This window comes from Dichomitus squalens (genome assembly GCF_000275845.1).
Source record: "Dichomitus squalens LYAD-421 SS1 unplaced genomic scaffold DICSQscaffold_5, whole genome shotgun sequence".
NCBI classification, from domain to species: domain Eukaryota; kingdom Fungi; phylum Basidiomycota; class Agaricomycetes; order Polyporales; family Polyporaceae; genus Dichomitus; species Dichomitus squalens.
The window spans coordinates 48,356-60,961 of record NW_006766887.1 but is presented as its reverse complement, the minus strand read 5'-3'; the positions used below and the strand labels follow the sequence as shown (position 1 = coordinate 60,961).

The window sequence follows — 12,606 nt, the reverse complement described above, 5'->3', positions numbered from 1 at the left end:
CACACTACATGGACTCAGTCAGTAATTCCTTCCCACGATAGGGGACAATGAACATACTAGCACAATGCGGCAAATACCGCTGCGAGTCGTGCACCCAGAACGACTGCCAGCGTTTGCATCCTCGCCGCGCGGTCAGCCTCAACGTCTGCAACCGCGGCAAGCGCATGGACACCTGCCGTGCATAGGCTCATCATATAGCCCTTTCTCGGGGCCTCCGCGATGCCTTTCCCTGCTGCGCTGAACCCGACGAACCATGACAAGAATACCATCACGCCGTTCGAGATGCTGTCTACTGCAGGCACCTCCTTCAGGCGGAGCGGGGGCGCGGAGTACTGCCAACCGAACACGACGAGGAGCGAGGTGGCGGCGACATTTTGAAGATTGCGCGTAAAAAGAGACGGTAGAAGGAGGAGGAGTGAAGAGATGGTGGCAGCGCGGAGGATGTCCGCATGGAAGGCAGGTGCAAGGACGCCGCCTTCGAGTGACGACGCAATCTTGCGTGGGTTGCGGAGGTCAGACTCATAATCATAGACATCGTTGACACCAAAGACTACTGATCATATTATGAGTCGCGGAGGAACCGGTTGACCTTGAGACGACATACTAGAGCACAGCGGAAAAGACAATGTCAATAAGCGGATTGCCGCGCTTGAAAGGCTGGGGATGGTTCTTGGTATCTGTCTTGAGTGTATGACACCGATTCCGTAGAGTATTGGCCCGAAGCACCATCCCGGTACTCTACTGGCTCTGATAACCGTGAAGATGCGCTCTGAGGTGTTCGGAGATCCTGCCAACGCCATGTACAACGGTATGGAGTAATTAGATTGTACTGACCACTGTGCGCCATCGACAGGAAGGTTGTTGGACGAGAGTCGACATTGAAACTCCGACAATAGGCGGACTCCAGCGTCTAATGTGGTTCAAAATTGTACGCACTGCTTATGCCTCAAGGGCGTATCGCGAGACCCAGCATTCACCTAGGCGCAACGGTTCCGCTTCGTAGCACCAGCTTTCTTTGCCTTTGAGCATAGACGACACTGACAAGGAAGCGCTTGACATCGATGGATCTGCGGGCTCAAGTACTCATCGGCAGCTGGTGCTCGGTATGCTACTCTAGTGGAAGGCAGAGAGGGCGTCCAGTATAATTGGTCTAATACAGAGCTTAACATTGTGCTAAGAACAAGATCGGAGGCAGGTACCGCCTGACCGACTTGATTGATAATCATGATATCGAGGCCCGTTGTAGGCATTCCACAGGTCGCGGTCTGAAGGCCCACTGGTACAGGCTGAGGGAGCTGAGCCTGGCACCACGTTTGCAGGTCTTAAGGGACATACGCAGATTCGATGTCCAATTCTACTAATTTGCATCGGGGTCCCCTAAGCCCTCCAGAGAAGCTCCAGCACGAACGACCAATGCCGTCTACACAACATAAATCATCTGATATCATGCATGCACTTGAAGTATGATCGAACGACTCACCTGCATGCTGTACTTTCCCTACGACAAGTACGGTACTCAGCACTGCACAACACGTCCTGGCACAAGACCGACGCACCTTTCGCGATTTGTTTGCAGGCTCCAGCGACTTACCGCTCGCCACGAGCTTCAAGTGCTCGACAGCCTTTGCACGATTCCCGAAGCACGCGTATAGCCGTCCAAGCTCGTAGTGTGCATGATAGGTGATGTAGTGGTCCAGCTCGATGGTGTGCGCGTTCTCGACGACCGCCTTAAGCGCGCGCAATGCACGTACAGACGCGGGCCCGCGCTCACGGTGCGCAACTTGCAGCTCCGCATCGCTCAACTGCAGCTCGGCGTCCCGATCCTGCGCCATATCAGTCTCTGTAGGTAATTGAACGGGCGGGAAAGGCGTACGGGATAGGCGACGAAGCGCATGCATACGCCCTCGAGGAATTGCGCGAGGCAGAGGTCGTCCCAATAGCCTTTGCCGCCCTCGTAGGTGTTGGGCTCCGACTCGCGCAGGCGCGCGAGCTGTGCGTCGACCTCGGGCATCATGCGCTGGAGGATGACGTCGCGCGGCGCGTGCTGTATCGCAAGGAAAAAGTATGCGAACTCGAGCGCAGGCAGCGCGAGCCTCCCGCCTTGCGCCTCGAACTTACGTGCCTTCCGTGCGACGAATTTCTGAAGCGTGCAGAATACATGTTCAGTTGATGAGACCAGCAGCTCGACTGGCAGCGCGCGCACCTCTATCGGTATCGACTTGCCGGCGATCTTGTTCATCAACTTGGGGATTTCCCTCAGCCCCTCTCTCGCTTCTTCGCCTTCACTTCCCGTCCCGCTACCGATCTGCAGCAGACAAGCGGCGACACCGTACGCATAGCACGCGCGACTCCACGTGGCCCCCGAACGGAGTTTCCGCCAGTACACCAGTGACTGGGGAATGTTCCACAGGGCGAAATTGCACACGGCTAGCTCCCAGAAAGATATGTAGTGTAGATTCGGATACTGCGACTGGATGCTCATCGCTCGCTCGTAGAATGCAGTGGCTTGAGCAGGTTGCGAACGCAATAGACGGAGCCGGCCGGCGCCAAACAGGAAGAACACGCCTGAGGGGTGGTTGGACGTGGCGTAGTATCTCGAAGTAAGACTACTCGCCATCGGGGAAGCGCTTGAGATTCCACTCAAGGATCTGCTGTGCAAGGGGAATATCCACGCCTTGATGCACGAAGCTTGACAAGACGAGGTGGAAGCATAGCAAACAGATGTCCGCGAGTGGCCGTCGGAGGCCCTCTTTGTCTGTCCCCACCATTAGTCTGCAGTTGGTCGAACGTCGGAGGTGAGCCTACCGGCACTGATTCGCGGCTCTGCCGCGCCCTTCTCCCAGCCCCCCACACCGTAGAGCATCTCAAGACCCACGTTACGATCACCCTGATACCCGAACAGCTCAACAACAGATAGCACCGTTTTCGGCATGAGACTCAAGATGAGGTTCGATGCGCCGACGCCGAGCTCGACGCCGGAGCGGAAGTCATCATCGATGTCGGGGTGCCGCTGCCCGAGGCCTTGCGCAGCCGCCTCATTGTCGACGGTCTTGAGATACTTGCCGAGGCTGAGGTAGACATTGATCATAACGCGGAAGCTAAGGCTGGAGCGGGAGTGGTTAGTGGGCATGCCGGGTCCGATGCAAGCCACTTACGCCTCCCGCACGAAGCCAAGCCAGCTGCCGGAGGCTATACTGCCAACGAGGGCCTGTAGAGATTTTGTGTGAAGGTGGTGGAACATGACAAGGGTGAAAGTACCTTCGCGAACGTCGTCTCTGCGAACAGCAGTTCCGCATGTCGCTGTACCGCTGTCATGGCGCGGATAGCGTCTACCCGCTTGGCTCCCCAGATCAGCCCGGAAACTTTCGCGCTGAAAGATGTTACCGGGGCGCGGTGCGCTGCGGCGAGCTCGTTGCCGCGATTAAGGTGCGTGAGTGCCTCTTGCAGGTCCTACACATTGTGAATTCGGGCCCCACACTAGACGAAGCAGACAGCACCTTGTCTTCGAACGACATGAGCGCCTTAATGGCTTGGATCAGACTGTATCCAGACGTTATATACAAGTGTTCGCTGCACGAGGTCCGGTGTGATCAATTGTTTTGTCGGGACCTTACGTCGCAGGCAGCACATACCGATTAGGATCTGATTCTTTGCAGTATTCCTCGGACTCCACCATACGTGAAGCACAAAACAAAGAAAGGGCATGCTTTATGGCAGGGATATCTTCTAATGTTCTGTCTTGTACATATGTGCCAACAGAGGTTGGTGATTGGAAGTTGTCCATGGCTACGAACGTCTGAAGAGGGTGTTAACCGGCTGAGAACCCCGGAGCTACGTCGTCTAAATGAGGCAATTCTTTAGTTGCCAGCCAGAACGCGTCCTTTTCCGTGGTCCTGGAAGATGAATCTGCTAGGTCGGGTACGAGTCGAAGGAAGCAGCGCCGCAGTGATCCGTCATGGTCATGACGATGTTAACGCTGCGAGGATGAGCTGGCCACTCATCATGCTATTACCGTAGCCACGGCTTACGTACGCAACTGAGGTAAGTCGGCCCGCCAAACCGCTGCTCCCGATTCTATTCAGAGTAGAAAAGTATGTCATTGCAATCGTGATCTATGTGAGTCTACTACAGTCGTGACGGTGTATATGGTATGACAGTGGGAGCAAACGCAATAAGGATAGACCGCCTCCACCTCACTCGTCCTTGCCCTCCTCCCACCCACGCGACCTCTCCACGGCATGCTGCCAGCCCGCCCAGCGCTTCTCGCGCACCGGCTCAGGCATGGTCGGCGTGAACTCCTTGTTCCCCTTCGTGTTCACCTCCGCGAGCGTCTCGGGCTCGGAGATGTTCCATCCGTGCAGGCGGATCGCGGACCCGGCGAGGAGCGCGGAGCCGAGCGCGGTGCTCTCGCGCATCTCGGGACGGATGACGGTGAAGCCGCCGATGTCGGCGAGGACCTTCATGACCTTGTCGCCGTTGGTCATCCCGCCGTCGACCTTGAGGTGCTTGAGCTCGGACTTGGAGTCGAGCTTCATCGACTCGAGGATGGCGCGCGTCTGGAAGGCGTTCGCCTCCAGAGTGGCGAGCGCGATGTGGGCGGGGGTTGTGTATGACGTCAGGCCTACGAGGTGGGTTAGCCTAGTCAAGCTGCGGATGAATAGCTTATATGCACGCACCAATGATGAGACCAGCTGCTCCGGGGTCCCAGTAGGGCGCGAGCAGACCAGAGAACGCAGTGACGAAGTATACGCCTCCGCTGTCGGGAACGGACTCGGCGAGAGTGTTCACCTCAGCCGCGCTGGTGACAAGAGCCATCGAGTCGCGGAGCCACTTGATGGCGCTACCAGCGACAGCAATCGAACCCTCGAGGGCGTACACCGGCTTCCCATTCTGGCCATCTTGGTACGCGATCTAACCGTTTCCTCCAGTCAGTGGGGTGCTTTGGAAGCGACGTGGTTGAAGGCGTACCGTAGAGAGAAGACCATGCTTGCTCAGGACGATGTCGTCGCCAGTGCAGAAGAGGAGGAAGGCACCGGTGCCGTACGTGCACTTGGCTTCGCCCTGCTTCAGACACTTGTTCCCGATGAGTGCAGCCTGTTGATCACCAGCGATGCCGGCAATTTTAACGCCCTTCAAGGCACCATTCGCAAGCTCTCCGTAGACCTCAGAAGAAGAAACTATCTTTGGAAGGACGGAGGGCTTGATCTCGAAGAACTTCAGCAGGCTATCATCCCACTTGAGGGTGTTGAGGTTCAGGAGTAGAGTACGAGACGCGTTGGTGACGTCCGTAATATGTAGATTCTTCTCGACACCGCCGGTGAGACGCTACAAATGAAAGCTCTGAGTATGCACGTGCCGAATCGAACTTGAGGAACGTACGTAGACGATCCAAGACTCGACGGTACCAAAGAGGAGATCGTCCTCATCGTGAGCCTTCCGCACGTTCTCGTGGTGCTCAATCATCCATCGGAGCTTGATGGCGGAGAAGTACGTCGAGATTGGAAGACCGGAACTGTAATGAGCGCATCAGCTAGTGCCGCGACCATTTACATGCGCCTGCAAGATATTCACAGTTTACGGAGTGCGTCGATACCCTCGTCGCCCTTCTTGAACTCGCCGGGTTTGACTTCAATTCCGACAGTCTTGAGTTTCACTTCAAAGTGCGCGACGGTATTCTTCGTGCGTGCGTCGTCCCAGACGATCAGGCGGCAGAGAGGCTTTCCGGTCTTACGAGACCACGCAACAGCACTTTCGCGCTGGTTAGTGATACCTATAAAAGGGTACGAAGTTTGAAGCGACGTGGGAGGGGTGACGAGATAGGGACAGGAAGCGATTAGATATTGGAGGCTTCGCGTGAGAAGAATATGAGATGCGTACCGATAGCCTTCACACTGTCCTTAGACCAGCCCGCCGCCTCCAGAGCCTTCGAGGTCTCGTTGATACAGACCTCGCAACTCTCGATGAGCTCATCGGGATCTTGTTCGTGCCAGCTGATATGATAGGGTCAATTCGCACGTGACAAGTATGAATTGATGCATAGGAGACGTACCCAGGCTCGGGGTAGTACTGAGGGTACTCAATTTGGTGCTGGGCGACGATGTTGGCATACTTATCGAAGACAAGGAACCGGGTTGACCTGAACATATGGAGGGCCGGTTAGCGAGCTTTTATCAACACGGAGCGCCGGACGGAAAAGAAGTGAACGTACGTCGTCCCGCAGTCGAGAGAACCGACGAACTCGCCCTGCTTGAGGTTGGTCATGGTGGTCGATGTGTTCGGGGGAGAAGAGGGGGGAAGTTGATGCTGGGCGGGCGACGGTCATACTTATTTGCGGTTGAGGGACAGTCTTTGGGAGGTCATCACCTCCGGATCCGTGATAGTCTCAAGCGCTCGTTCCGCCCGTACTGAACGCCACCGGCCGTCCGGTCCGTCCGTCAGCTGACGGCTGCTCATACCTCTCCCGTGGCACAACCTCCTTTCCGGAAGGTCCATGTGTACTCGCTCTCTTCAGCCAGTAAATTACCGTCTTGCAACTACGGCGGCCGACGCTCCCATCGGTCGCGTTCGGGAGGAAGACGCGAGAACCTCTGAACAGAATCGATCAGTGAGGACCCCACTCCGCAGCGGGGAATCGTGAGGCGGACATGACTGCCGCCTCCCCGTCCGGGGCAGCGACATCAGACAGGGACAGGTCCCATCAAACATTGTCAGTAATCATGTGTACATCATCGCGACAAGCTCGTCTGCATGCCTGCAAGCCGCGGCATCTGCCTGATCGATCTGCCTTCAGAAGCCCCTCTGTGAAGAGCGGAATGGTGGCTCCGAGATCGCGAAGTCTATGGACCCCAGTGTGTATCATAAGCGTACACAAGGTAGAACATGCGGCAGACCATAAGTTAGTGCGTCAGTCATGCTTCTCCCGCTACATTCGGAGCGGAGCCGTCTACCGTGTTGATGAAACGGTCTATGTACCGCATAAGCCCATGTCGCACAAATTCGACATTCCGAAGTCGCGAGGATGAGGACGAAGGGACCACATACGGATCCGATCCGGTCGCACCTCCGACTTGGGTAAACCCCTCGCAACCTAGTCTCGGCTCCAGACGTTCTTCAGCCTCTCTGCCCCAGCACTCGATGCGTCGCTGCGCTCCGCAAGCCTCGGGAGGGAGTAGACCAAAACAGGAAGGCGAAATTGATGGAACGAATCTCGAAAAGATCTGGAGGGGTAGTCTCGTGACCAGACGTTCGGAGTGTGAAGCGGATACGAAAAATCGGAGGTATCCGGACACTCGAACGTCTGGTGGCATCACCCCCGTTACTCCCCCATCGGTGACATGCGTCACATCCCGACGCCCAGTCGGGGCAGTCCGAAAAAGTCGGAGTGCGCCCTTGGTGCCCGATGTGGCAGCCCGCTGTCAATGTTCACCCTGTGCTACACCTCCTGTATTAGCCACAATGCCCCCATAATCCATCATACCTGGCTGCTCTTAAATACACTACATGGCTATCTCAACTCCTCAGTTCCTCTCCCATCATGAAGAAGACCACGCCCACTCGTATGCAATCCTGCAAGCCGCGCGACAAGCCGCAAAAGCCTCACGGCGGTACGACTCGCATGCGACCCGCCAGGCGCTCGAAAACACCTTTCGCGACAGAATGGGAGGGAAGGCGCCACGTGAGTGGCAGGTGGATGTTGCTGAGGCCCTGATGGTGGGGTTGGATTGCACTGTAATAGCGGGAACAGGGAGTGGCAAGACCATGCCATTTGTGATGCCCGCCTTGGTGGAGGCGGAGAAAATGTATTTCATTATTTCTCCATTGAACGCGTTGGAAGCGGACCAAGTAAGCTTGCTGGTATGTTGACAGGCTAAAAATATGCTTACCGTGAGGCATAGCGTCCTGCAGTGCCTCTGCAACCTCCACAAACTGGAATCGGGTCAGCCCTTCTTCCGAAAGGCAGTCGGGAGGCGAGCGGAACATGCGGAAGGTAGTTTCAAGCTCACGATCAAGAACCTCCTCCACACAGCCTAGTGCGAACTCCTCGAGAGCCTTCCGAGCCCCTTGGGGCCGGACGTGGTGGCTGCGCGAAGCCGACGCCCGGGGAACCTTATACCAGCGCTCAAGGATGCGGGGAAGCTCTTCGCTGCCCACAAGGGCACTGCGCTCATAGCGGACCTTTGGGTCAGTGATGCAGGCGGTGTCACCCCAGCTGAGCGCGTCCAGGAAGAGGGGGAGGTTCATGTCGACTGAGTCCATATAGGCCAGGATGGACTTAACGCGGTCGACAACGGTGCGGCCGGAAACGGAAATCGAGCGCGATAAGCGCCCGCGCATCGATTGGGTGTTGTATAGGTATATGGGTGGGGCGGGATCCTCGAGTGCCGCTTCGACCGGGTCCCATTCAGAGACGTCGGAGAGCCGGTCGCTGTCGCAGTCGGATGGCGCATAGTCGGCGTCGTCGTCGTCGTCGAAGAGGGCTCCCCAACCGCTGGGGTGCGCCTCGATGTCTTCTTCGGCGCCTCGGGGATCCATAAGCGCTGGCGGACAGGAAGCTTAGTGACGGTAGAAGGCAAGCAGGAGACGTCACGGCCTGTCACCGATGGGGGAGTCACGGGGGTGAAGCCACCAGACGTTAAGGTGCTCGGGAACCTCCGATTTTTCGTTCCCGCTTGGAGCTCCGAACGTCTGGTCACGAGACTACTGGAGGGGGGAAACGAGCGCCGGGGGAGAGAGGCTTTAGAACGTCTGGTGTGTTTCGGGCTCGGCAGAGGGCATTGTGACAGGCGGGTCACCGGTCCATGGTCCGTCGTTACATATGTGACAACATCACATCGGAGGCGCACGATGGGACGGAGGGATCGATGTCGCGCACTCGTTCTTCTGTCTGCATGTAACTATACCTCCACTATGCTTGCGGAAGATGAATATCTAGCCTTCGACAATGATCTCGGGGAATTTGATCCTGACGATTACCTGGACTCATGTATTGTAGAAGTGGATTCCTCACCCCCTCCCCTTGCCGACCCTCCTCCTCGCACGCATGCGCGCTCCACACTATACGAGAACTACACCCGCGCGCTCAGCAACAGCATGGAGGCTGGTGGGATGTCTCTCGAGGATCGCGTTCTCGCATGTATCGATTACATGAACACAACAGGCATCAATCTTTTGGTAACAGCCTCGCGCGATGCGGTGTCGACAGCCCTCACGTGCCATTAGTCAGCCCACGTGGTGTGACTGATCGTCACAATGCCCTCTGCCGAGCCCGAAATGCACCAGACGTTCTAGCGGTACTGTCTGTAAGCGCTAGAACGGATGGGAACGAGACTACTCGCAACCTTGCGACGGCCGCGATCTGCACCCTGCGACATCACGGACATCCACCTACATTCTACGCGTACAGGGATACTTGCAGTCATTTACGCTGTGTATCCCAATCGCTCCAGGAGAAAACCGGAAGAGGATGGGCCTCCGTATTGAAGACCCACTTATCGAGCGGCACAGGGTCGTCGTTAGTGAACAGTAAGTAGAGGTACTTCAGCCTGCACGAAACGCGTTAGACACAATTCAACAATCTCAGCACTACGAGAATGGCTCACGTTTCGGCAAGGAAGTAGCTAGACAGAACACATATCATCCGTCAGTCTTACCAGTACACTCAGGACATGCACGTGGCACATACCTCGGCTGGTCGTCCGTCTGCTCTGCAGGCGACTCCGCCACGTTTCTCAAGCTCGCATATCCCGACGGCGTCTTCGACTCCCTCTCGATGGCCTGGAAGATAGCCCATCCTCGCTCCCGCCACGCAGGGTCGCCGGTCGTGCGCCACATGATATAGATCGACTCGATCGTCTGCCAGGTACCGACTTCAGTTCAACAAGATCTCGCGATTGCCAGCCGTCAACCCTCCGCCGGGCCGCTCGAGCTCGGGAAACCTGGGCTCCTATATTGCAAGGCCCCACATTCACACCTTCCCCATGGGCTGCCTTTTCCCCAGCCTAGTACCTAGCCATTCATGGTCAGGGGGCAAGTGCCAAACGAGCCCCGACCAGAGCACGGGATGTGTTGCTGCAGGCAAGACAGGGGCACGTTGCCTGCTTGTGTACAAGACACGTGGAGCTTCGAGGGCCGATGATATCCGCGTTCCATACAAGCAAAGCACATTACTCACCTCAGGCCTCAAGAAGTACTCCGCCCTCTTAATCGCATAATCCCACGGGCCCTCGACCACCTTCGCCTTCGCCGGCCGCGTATATAAGATCGGCTTGTTCGCCCGCAAGCCCGGCATCTGTCCCACCGCCCCGCGCGCGCGCCACTCCTCGACCGCGTCGATCCACGGCCTGCTCCGCGGGTCCATCGCCACGATCTCGGGCCCGAGCCCGGACGGCATGTCCGCGTACATGAGCCAGCACGCCGTCGCGAGCCCCTCGGCGGCGGCCATGTGCAGCTCGCGGAGGTCGTAGCGCTCGAGCAGGCGGTACTGCCGCTGCGCTTCGGGGCTCAGTTTGTGCACGTCGATGATGGAGAGGTTCAGGGGGAGCATGTGTGCGCCCAGAGCGAGGAGCCCGGGGAAGAAGCAGGAAAGATGCTCGAAGTTGCGCGAGGGCCAGAACTTGTTGCCGGACACGTCTGTGACGAAAAGCAGTTCGCGATTCGGCGTGACGTAGAGGAGGCGGGTGAGAACTTCGTTCATGCTGAGGAGGTCTGAAGGCGTTGTGGTCAGATCATGGGATGTTAGCGAGCATGCTGCTCTAGACGTACACATCTCGAGGTTAGCCATGTCGTTCTTGTCGGTCAGCAGAAACTGCTTGAGGAGGTACTCATGTGCGCTATCTGCCGCAGCCCCCACTGACTTCTGGCCTAGGTAGAGTTAGACGACGATTAGACTTGCGAGAAATTGCGTTAGGTATTACTTACTCCCGCCGGGCCTTGCGAGGCCCAGGTTCCAGTTCGTTGCGAACATGCCACCTCCTGCGTCTGCCATGGCCTCCGCAAGGGTTTGAATGACTCGGTTTCCCTGCCTCACGATCAATTGAGATTTTATTGCAGTCTGGGTAACATGCTTACCTTGTCGAAGTGCACCTTGCTGCCGCTGACGTGCGCGAGGTACGTCCATTCCAACTGGCACGACGCGATCTCTGCAAGAATGCCGCTGGGACCCAGGGTCGGCTTACCGCTGATGTGTCAAGTTGAGCTCGTGCGCAAACAATGTCTTGGCGTGTGAGGAAACGGAGATGGCTGACCTTGCGGTATCTATACCATACACCGGGAGGCCGTTGTCGGTGAAAGCGGGCTCCAGCAGCGTGGCGAGCTCGTCCGCCTTCTCAAGGAGGACCTTCTCCCCTGACAAGGCATACGCCGACAGAAGACCGCCTAGATACCGGATGACGGTCTCGAAGAACGGTGCGTACAAGCCCCTCGCTCCTGGGGATCGGGTGCTCTTGATCTGGAAGTACGGTTAGTAAGTCACTCGAGCTGATGCTCCAGCTGTCAAGGCTAAGAGACCGGGAAATCCTCAAGCGCGACATTCCGTAATTCGACCTCGTCACGCCGAAAGAAGCGATCTCACCGGCGAGACGCCATTTCCGGGTGGTAGCCAGGTTATCCTTGCCGATTGCATGCCGAGGTTGTGTGAATGGTCGACGGTGTGAGAACGCCCGAGGTGTGAGACACGAAGCCTGCGGCGCCCGCCAACGTGCCGACACAACATCCAGGCTACGGAGATACTCATGATCGTCAGTCTGCCAAACGCGTGGTTCGACTTCGAAAAATGGAAGAGCGTTTCACATAGGTTCAGATGGCCTCCCTGTGCGAGGGGAATGCTGGTAGATCCCTCTGACGCCTGAGAAGCGGGAAACGTGTCGAAAGCGCATTCCATGCGTCGGCAAGAATACAGGGCCAAGTAGGAGGCAGGAGCACGAGAACCGCCGCAGAGCAGGTGGCGTCTACCAGAGTCCGACCCCGCTCGTATACCGCAATGGACAATCGCACAACTCAGAGCAAAAAGAGAGAGACTAACCTCGCTGAAGTTAGCCTGCGCAATTATAGGCAGAGTGGCAGCAAACTCCTCGTGAAGGCCCATGAGCAGCATAGTGTCGAGGGAATCGTACATCGTAACGTTCCAGCCGTTGAAGCTGAGCAGACGCGTCACAATAAGCAATCAACGATGCCATCGGATACGCACTTGTTAACAGCCATGTTGGTCAACGGGCGGAGCTCGTCGAAGCCGGTAGCATACTGCAGGTAACCTGCGTACGCGTGACGGTACATGTCCTTGACCTCGGCTGCGCGATGGTCCCATATCGGCGACGACGGCGCGACAGGGCGCTCCCATGGTTTAGCAGTCGCAGGAACCTCCCAAGGAGCCTCGAAGCTTTCAGAGGGGCGATAATGAGGGAGAGAGGGCGTCTGAATGTAGTAAAGGGTAGAGACTACGAAGACCGCGGCTACCGCAGCCGTGATGTAACGAGCGGACTTGATTCGTCTGTCAAGACGCAGCGTCGCCCGCGCTTCGAATCAACATACGAAAGCAAAGGAGATCGGAGGGACATACAGAGGTAGCTGTTGCATGAAGGCCATCGTCAAGCATCCGCTACTGCGGTGGAA

The 12,606-nt window shown here is 57.0% G+C and overlaps 6 protein-coding genes across 6 annotated transcripts; 1 reads left to right on the top strand and 5 right to left on the bottom strand.

Moving 5' to 3' along the window:
- Nucleotides 1–56: 56 nt before the first annotated feature.
- On the bottom strand, nucleotides 57–800 carry DICSQDRAFT_53251 (uncharacterized protein; the record flags this gene model as incomplete). Its single annotated transcript, XM_007362752.1, has 2 exons — nucleotides 57–553; nucleotides 605–800. 2 exons carry the CDS (start codon nucleotides 798–800, stop codon nucleotides 57–59), a joined length of 693 nt encoding a protein of 230 aa, XP_007362814.1.
- A 334-nt stretch (nucleotides 801–1,134) lies between these two features.
- On the bottom strand, nucleotides 1,135–3,916 carry DICSQDRAFT_100551 (uncharacterized protein). The gene is made up of 11 exons (XM_007362751.1): nucleotides 3,633–3,916; nucleotides 3,498–3,570; nucleotides 3,259–3,450; nucleotides 3,156–3,208; nucleotides 2,806–3,104; nucleotides 2,615–2,755; nucleotides 2,204–2,565; nucleotides 1,874–2,140; nucleotides 1,557–1,823; nucleotides 1,481–1,498; nucleotides 1,135–1,420 (listed from the first exon to the last, which is right to left on the bottom strand). Exons 1-11 carry the CDS (start codon nucleotides 3,782–3,784, stop codon nucleotides 1,358–1,360), a joined length of 1,887 nt encoding a protein of 628 aa, XP_007362813.1. The 5' UTR covers nucleotides 3,785–3,916; the 3' UTR covers nucleotides 1,135–1,357.
- A 183-nt stretch (nucleotides 3,917–4,099) lies between these two features.
- On the bottom strand, nucleotides 4,100–6,273 carry DICSQDRAFT_133710 (glycerol kinase). Its single transcript, XM_007362750.1, has 8 exons — nucleotides 6,209–6,273; nucleotides 6,050–6,136; nucleotides 5,878–5,990; nucleotides 5,572–5,770; nucleotides 5,380–5,512; nucleotides 4,969–5,325; nucleotides 4,677–4,911; nucleotides 4,100–4,621 (listed from the first exon to the last, which is right to left on the bottom strand). The coding sequence occupies exons 1-8, from the start codon at nucleotides 6,259–6,261 to the stop codon at nucleotides 4,194–4,196; spliced, it is 1,605 nt and encodes a 534-aa protein (XP_007362812.1). The 5' UTR covers nucleotides 6,262–6,273; the 3' UTR covers nucleotides 4,100–4,193.
- Nucleotides 6,274–7,575: 1,302 nt separating this feature from the next.
- On the top strand, nucleotides 7,576–7,815 carry DICSQDRAFT_16077 (uncharacterized protein; the record flags this gene model as incomplete). The annotated part of the gene is made up of 1 exon (XM_007362749.1): nucleotides 7,576–7,815. A coding segment is annotated over one exon (240 nt), but the record flags the coding sequence as incomplete, so codon positions are not given.
- A 120-nt stretch (nucleotides 7,816–7,935) lies between these two features.
- DICSQDRAFT_27341 (uncharacterized protein) lies at nucleotides 7,936–8,280 on the bottom strand (the record flags this gene model as incomplete). Its single annotated transcript, XM_007362748.1, has 1 exon — nucleotides 7,936–8,280. A coding segment is annotated over one exon (345 nt), but the record flags the coding sequence as incomplete, so codon positions are not given.
- Nucleotides 8,281–9,415: 1,135 nt separating this feature from the next.
- DICSQDRAFT_100544 (seven-hairpin glycosidase) lies at nucleotides 9,416–12,474 on the bottom strand (the record flags this gene model as incomplete). Its single annotated transcript, XM_007362747.1, has 10 exons — nucleotides 12,185–12,474; nucleotides 12,020–12,134; nucleotides 11,244–11,440; nucleotides 11,068–11,176; nucleotides 10,918–11,017; nucleotides 10,762–10,860; nucleotides 10,172–10,704; nucleotides 9,683–9,852; nucleotides 9,600–9,617; nucleotides 9,416–9,542 (listed from the first exon to the last, which is right to left on the bottom strand). The coding sequence occupies exons 1-10, from the start codon at nucleotides 12,268–12,270 to the stop codon at nucleotides 9,416–9,418; spliced, it is 1,554 nt and encodes a 517-aa protein (XP_007362809.1). The 5' UTR covers nucleotides 12,271–12,474.
- Between the last annotated feature and the right edge of the window lie 132 nt (nucleotides 12,475–12,606).

Bases quoted from the DNA above. Each gene is read 5' to 3' on its own strand.
- DICSQDRAFT_100551 (XM_007362751.1), bottom strand. From the start codon at position 3,784: ATGGACAACTTCCAATCACCAACCTCTGTTGGCACATATGTACAAGAC. The intron at 3,451-3,497 runs GTGCTGTCTGCT...CACAATGTGTAG, and splicing joins TCATGTCGTTCGAAGACAAG to GACCTGCAAGAGGCACTCAC. The intron at 3,209-3,258 runs GTACTTTCACCC...AAATCTCTACAG, and splicing joins CAGAGACGACGTTCGCGAAG to GCCCTCGTTGGCAGTATAGC.
- DICSQDRAFT_133710 (XM_007362750.1), bottom strand. From the start codon at position 6,261: ATGACCAACCTCAAGCAGGGCGAGTTCGTCGGTTCTCTCGACTGCGGG. The intron at 6,137-6,208 runs GTACGTTCACTT...CCATATGTTCAG, and splicing joins TCTCTCGACTGCGGGACGAC to GTCAACCCGGTTCCTTGTCT. The intron at 5,771-5,877 runs GTACGCATCTCA...ACCCTTTTATAG, and splicing joins GGACAGTGTGAAGGCTATCG to GTATCACTAACCAGCGCGAA.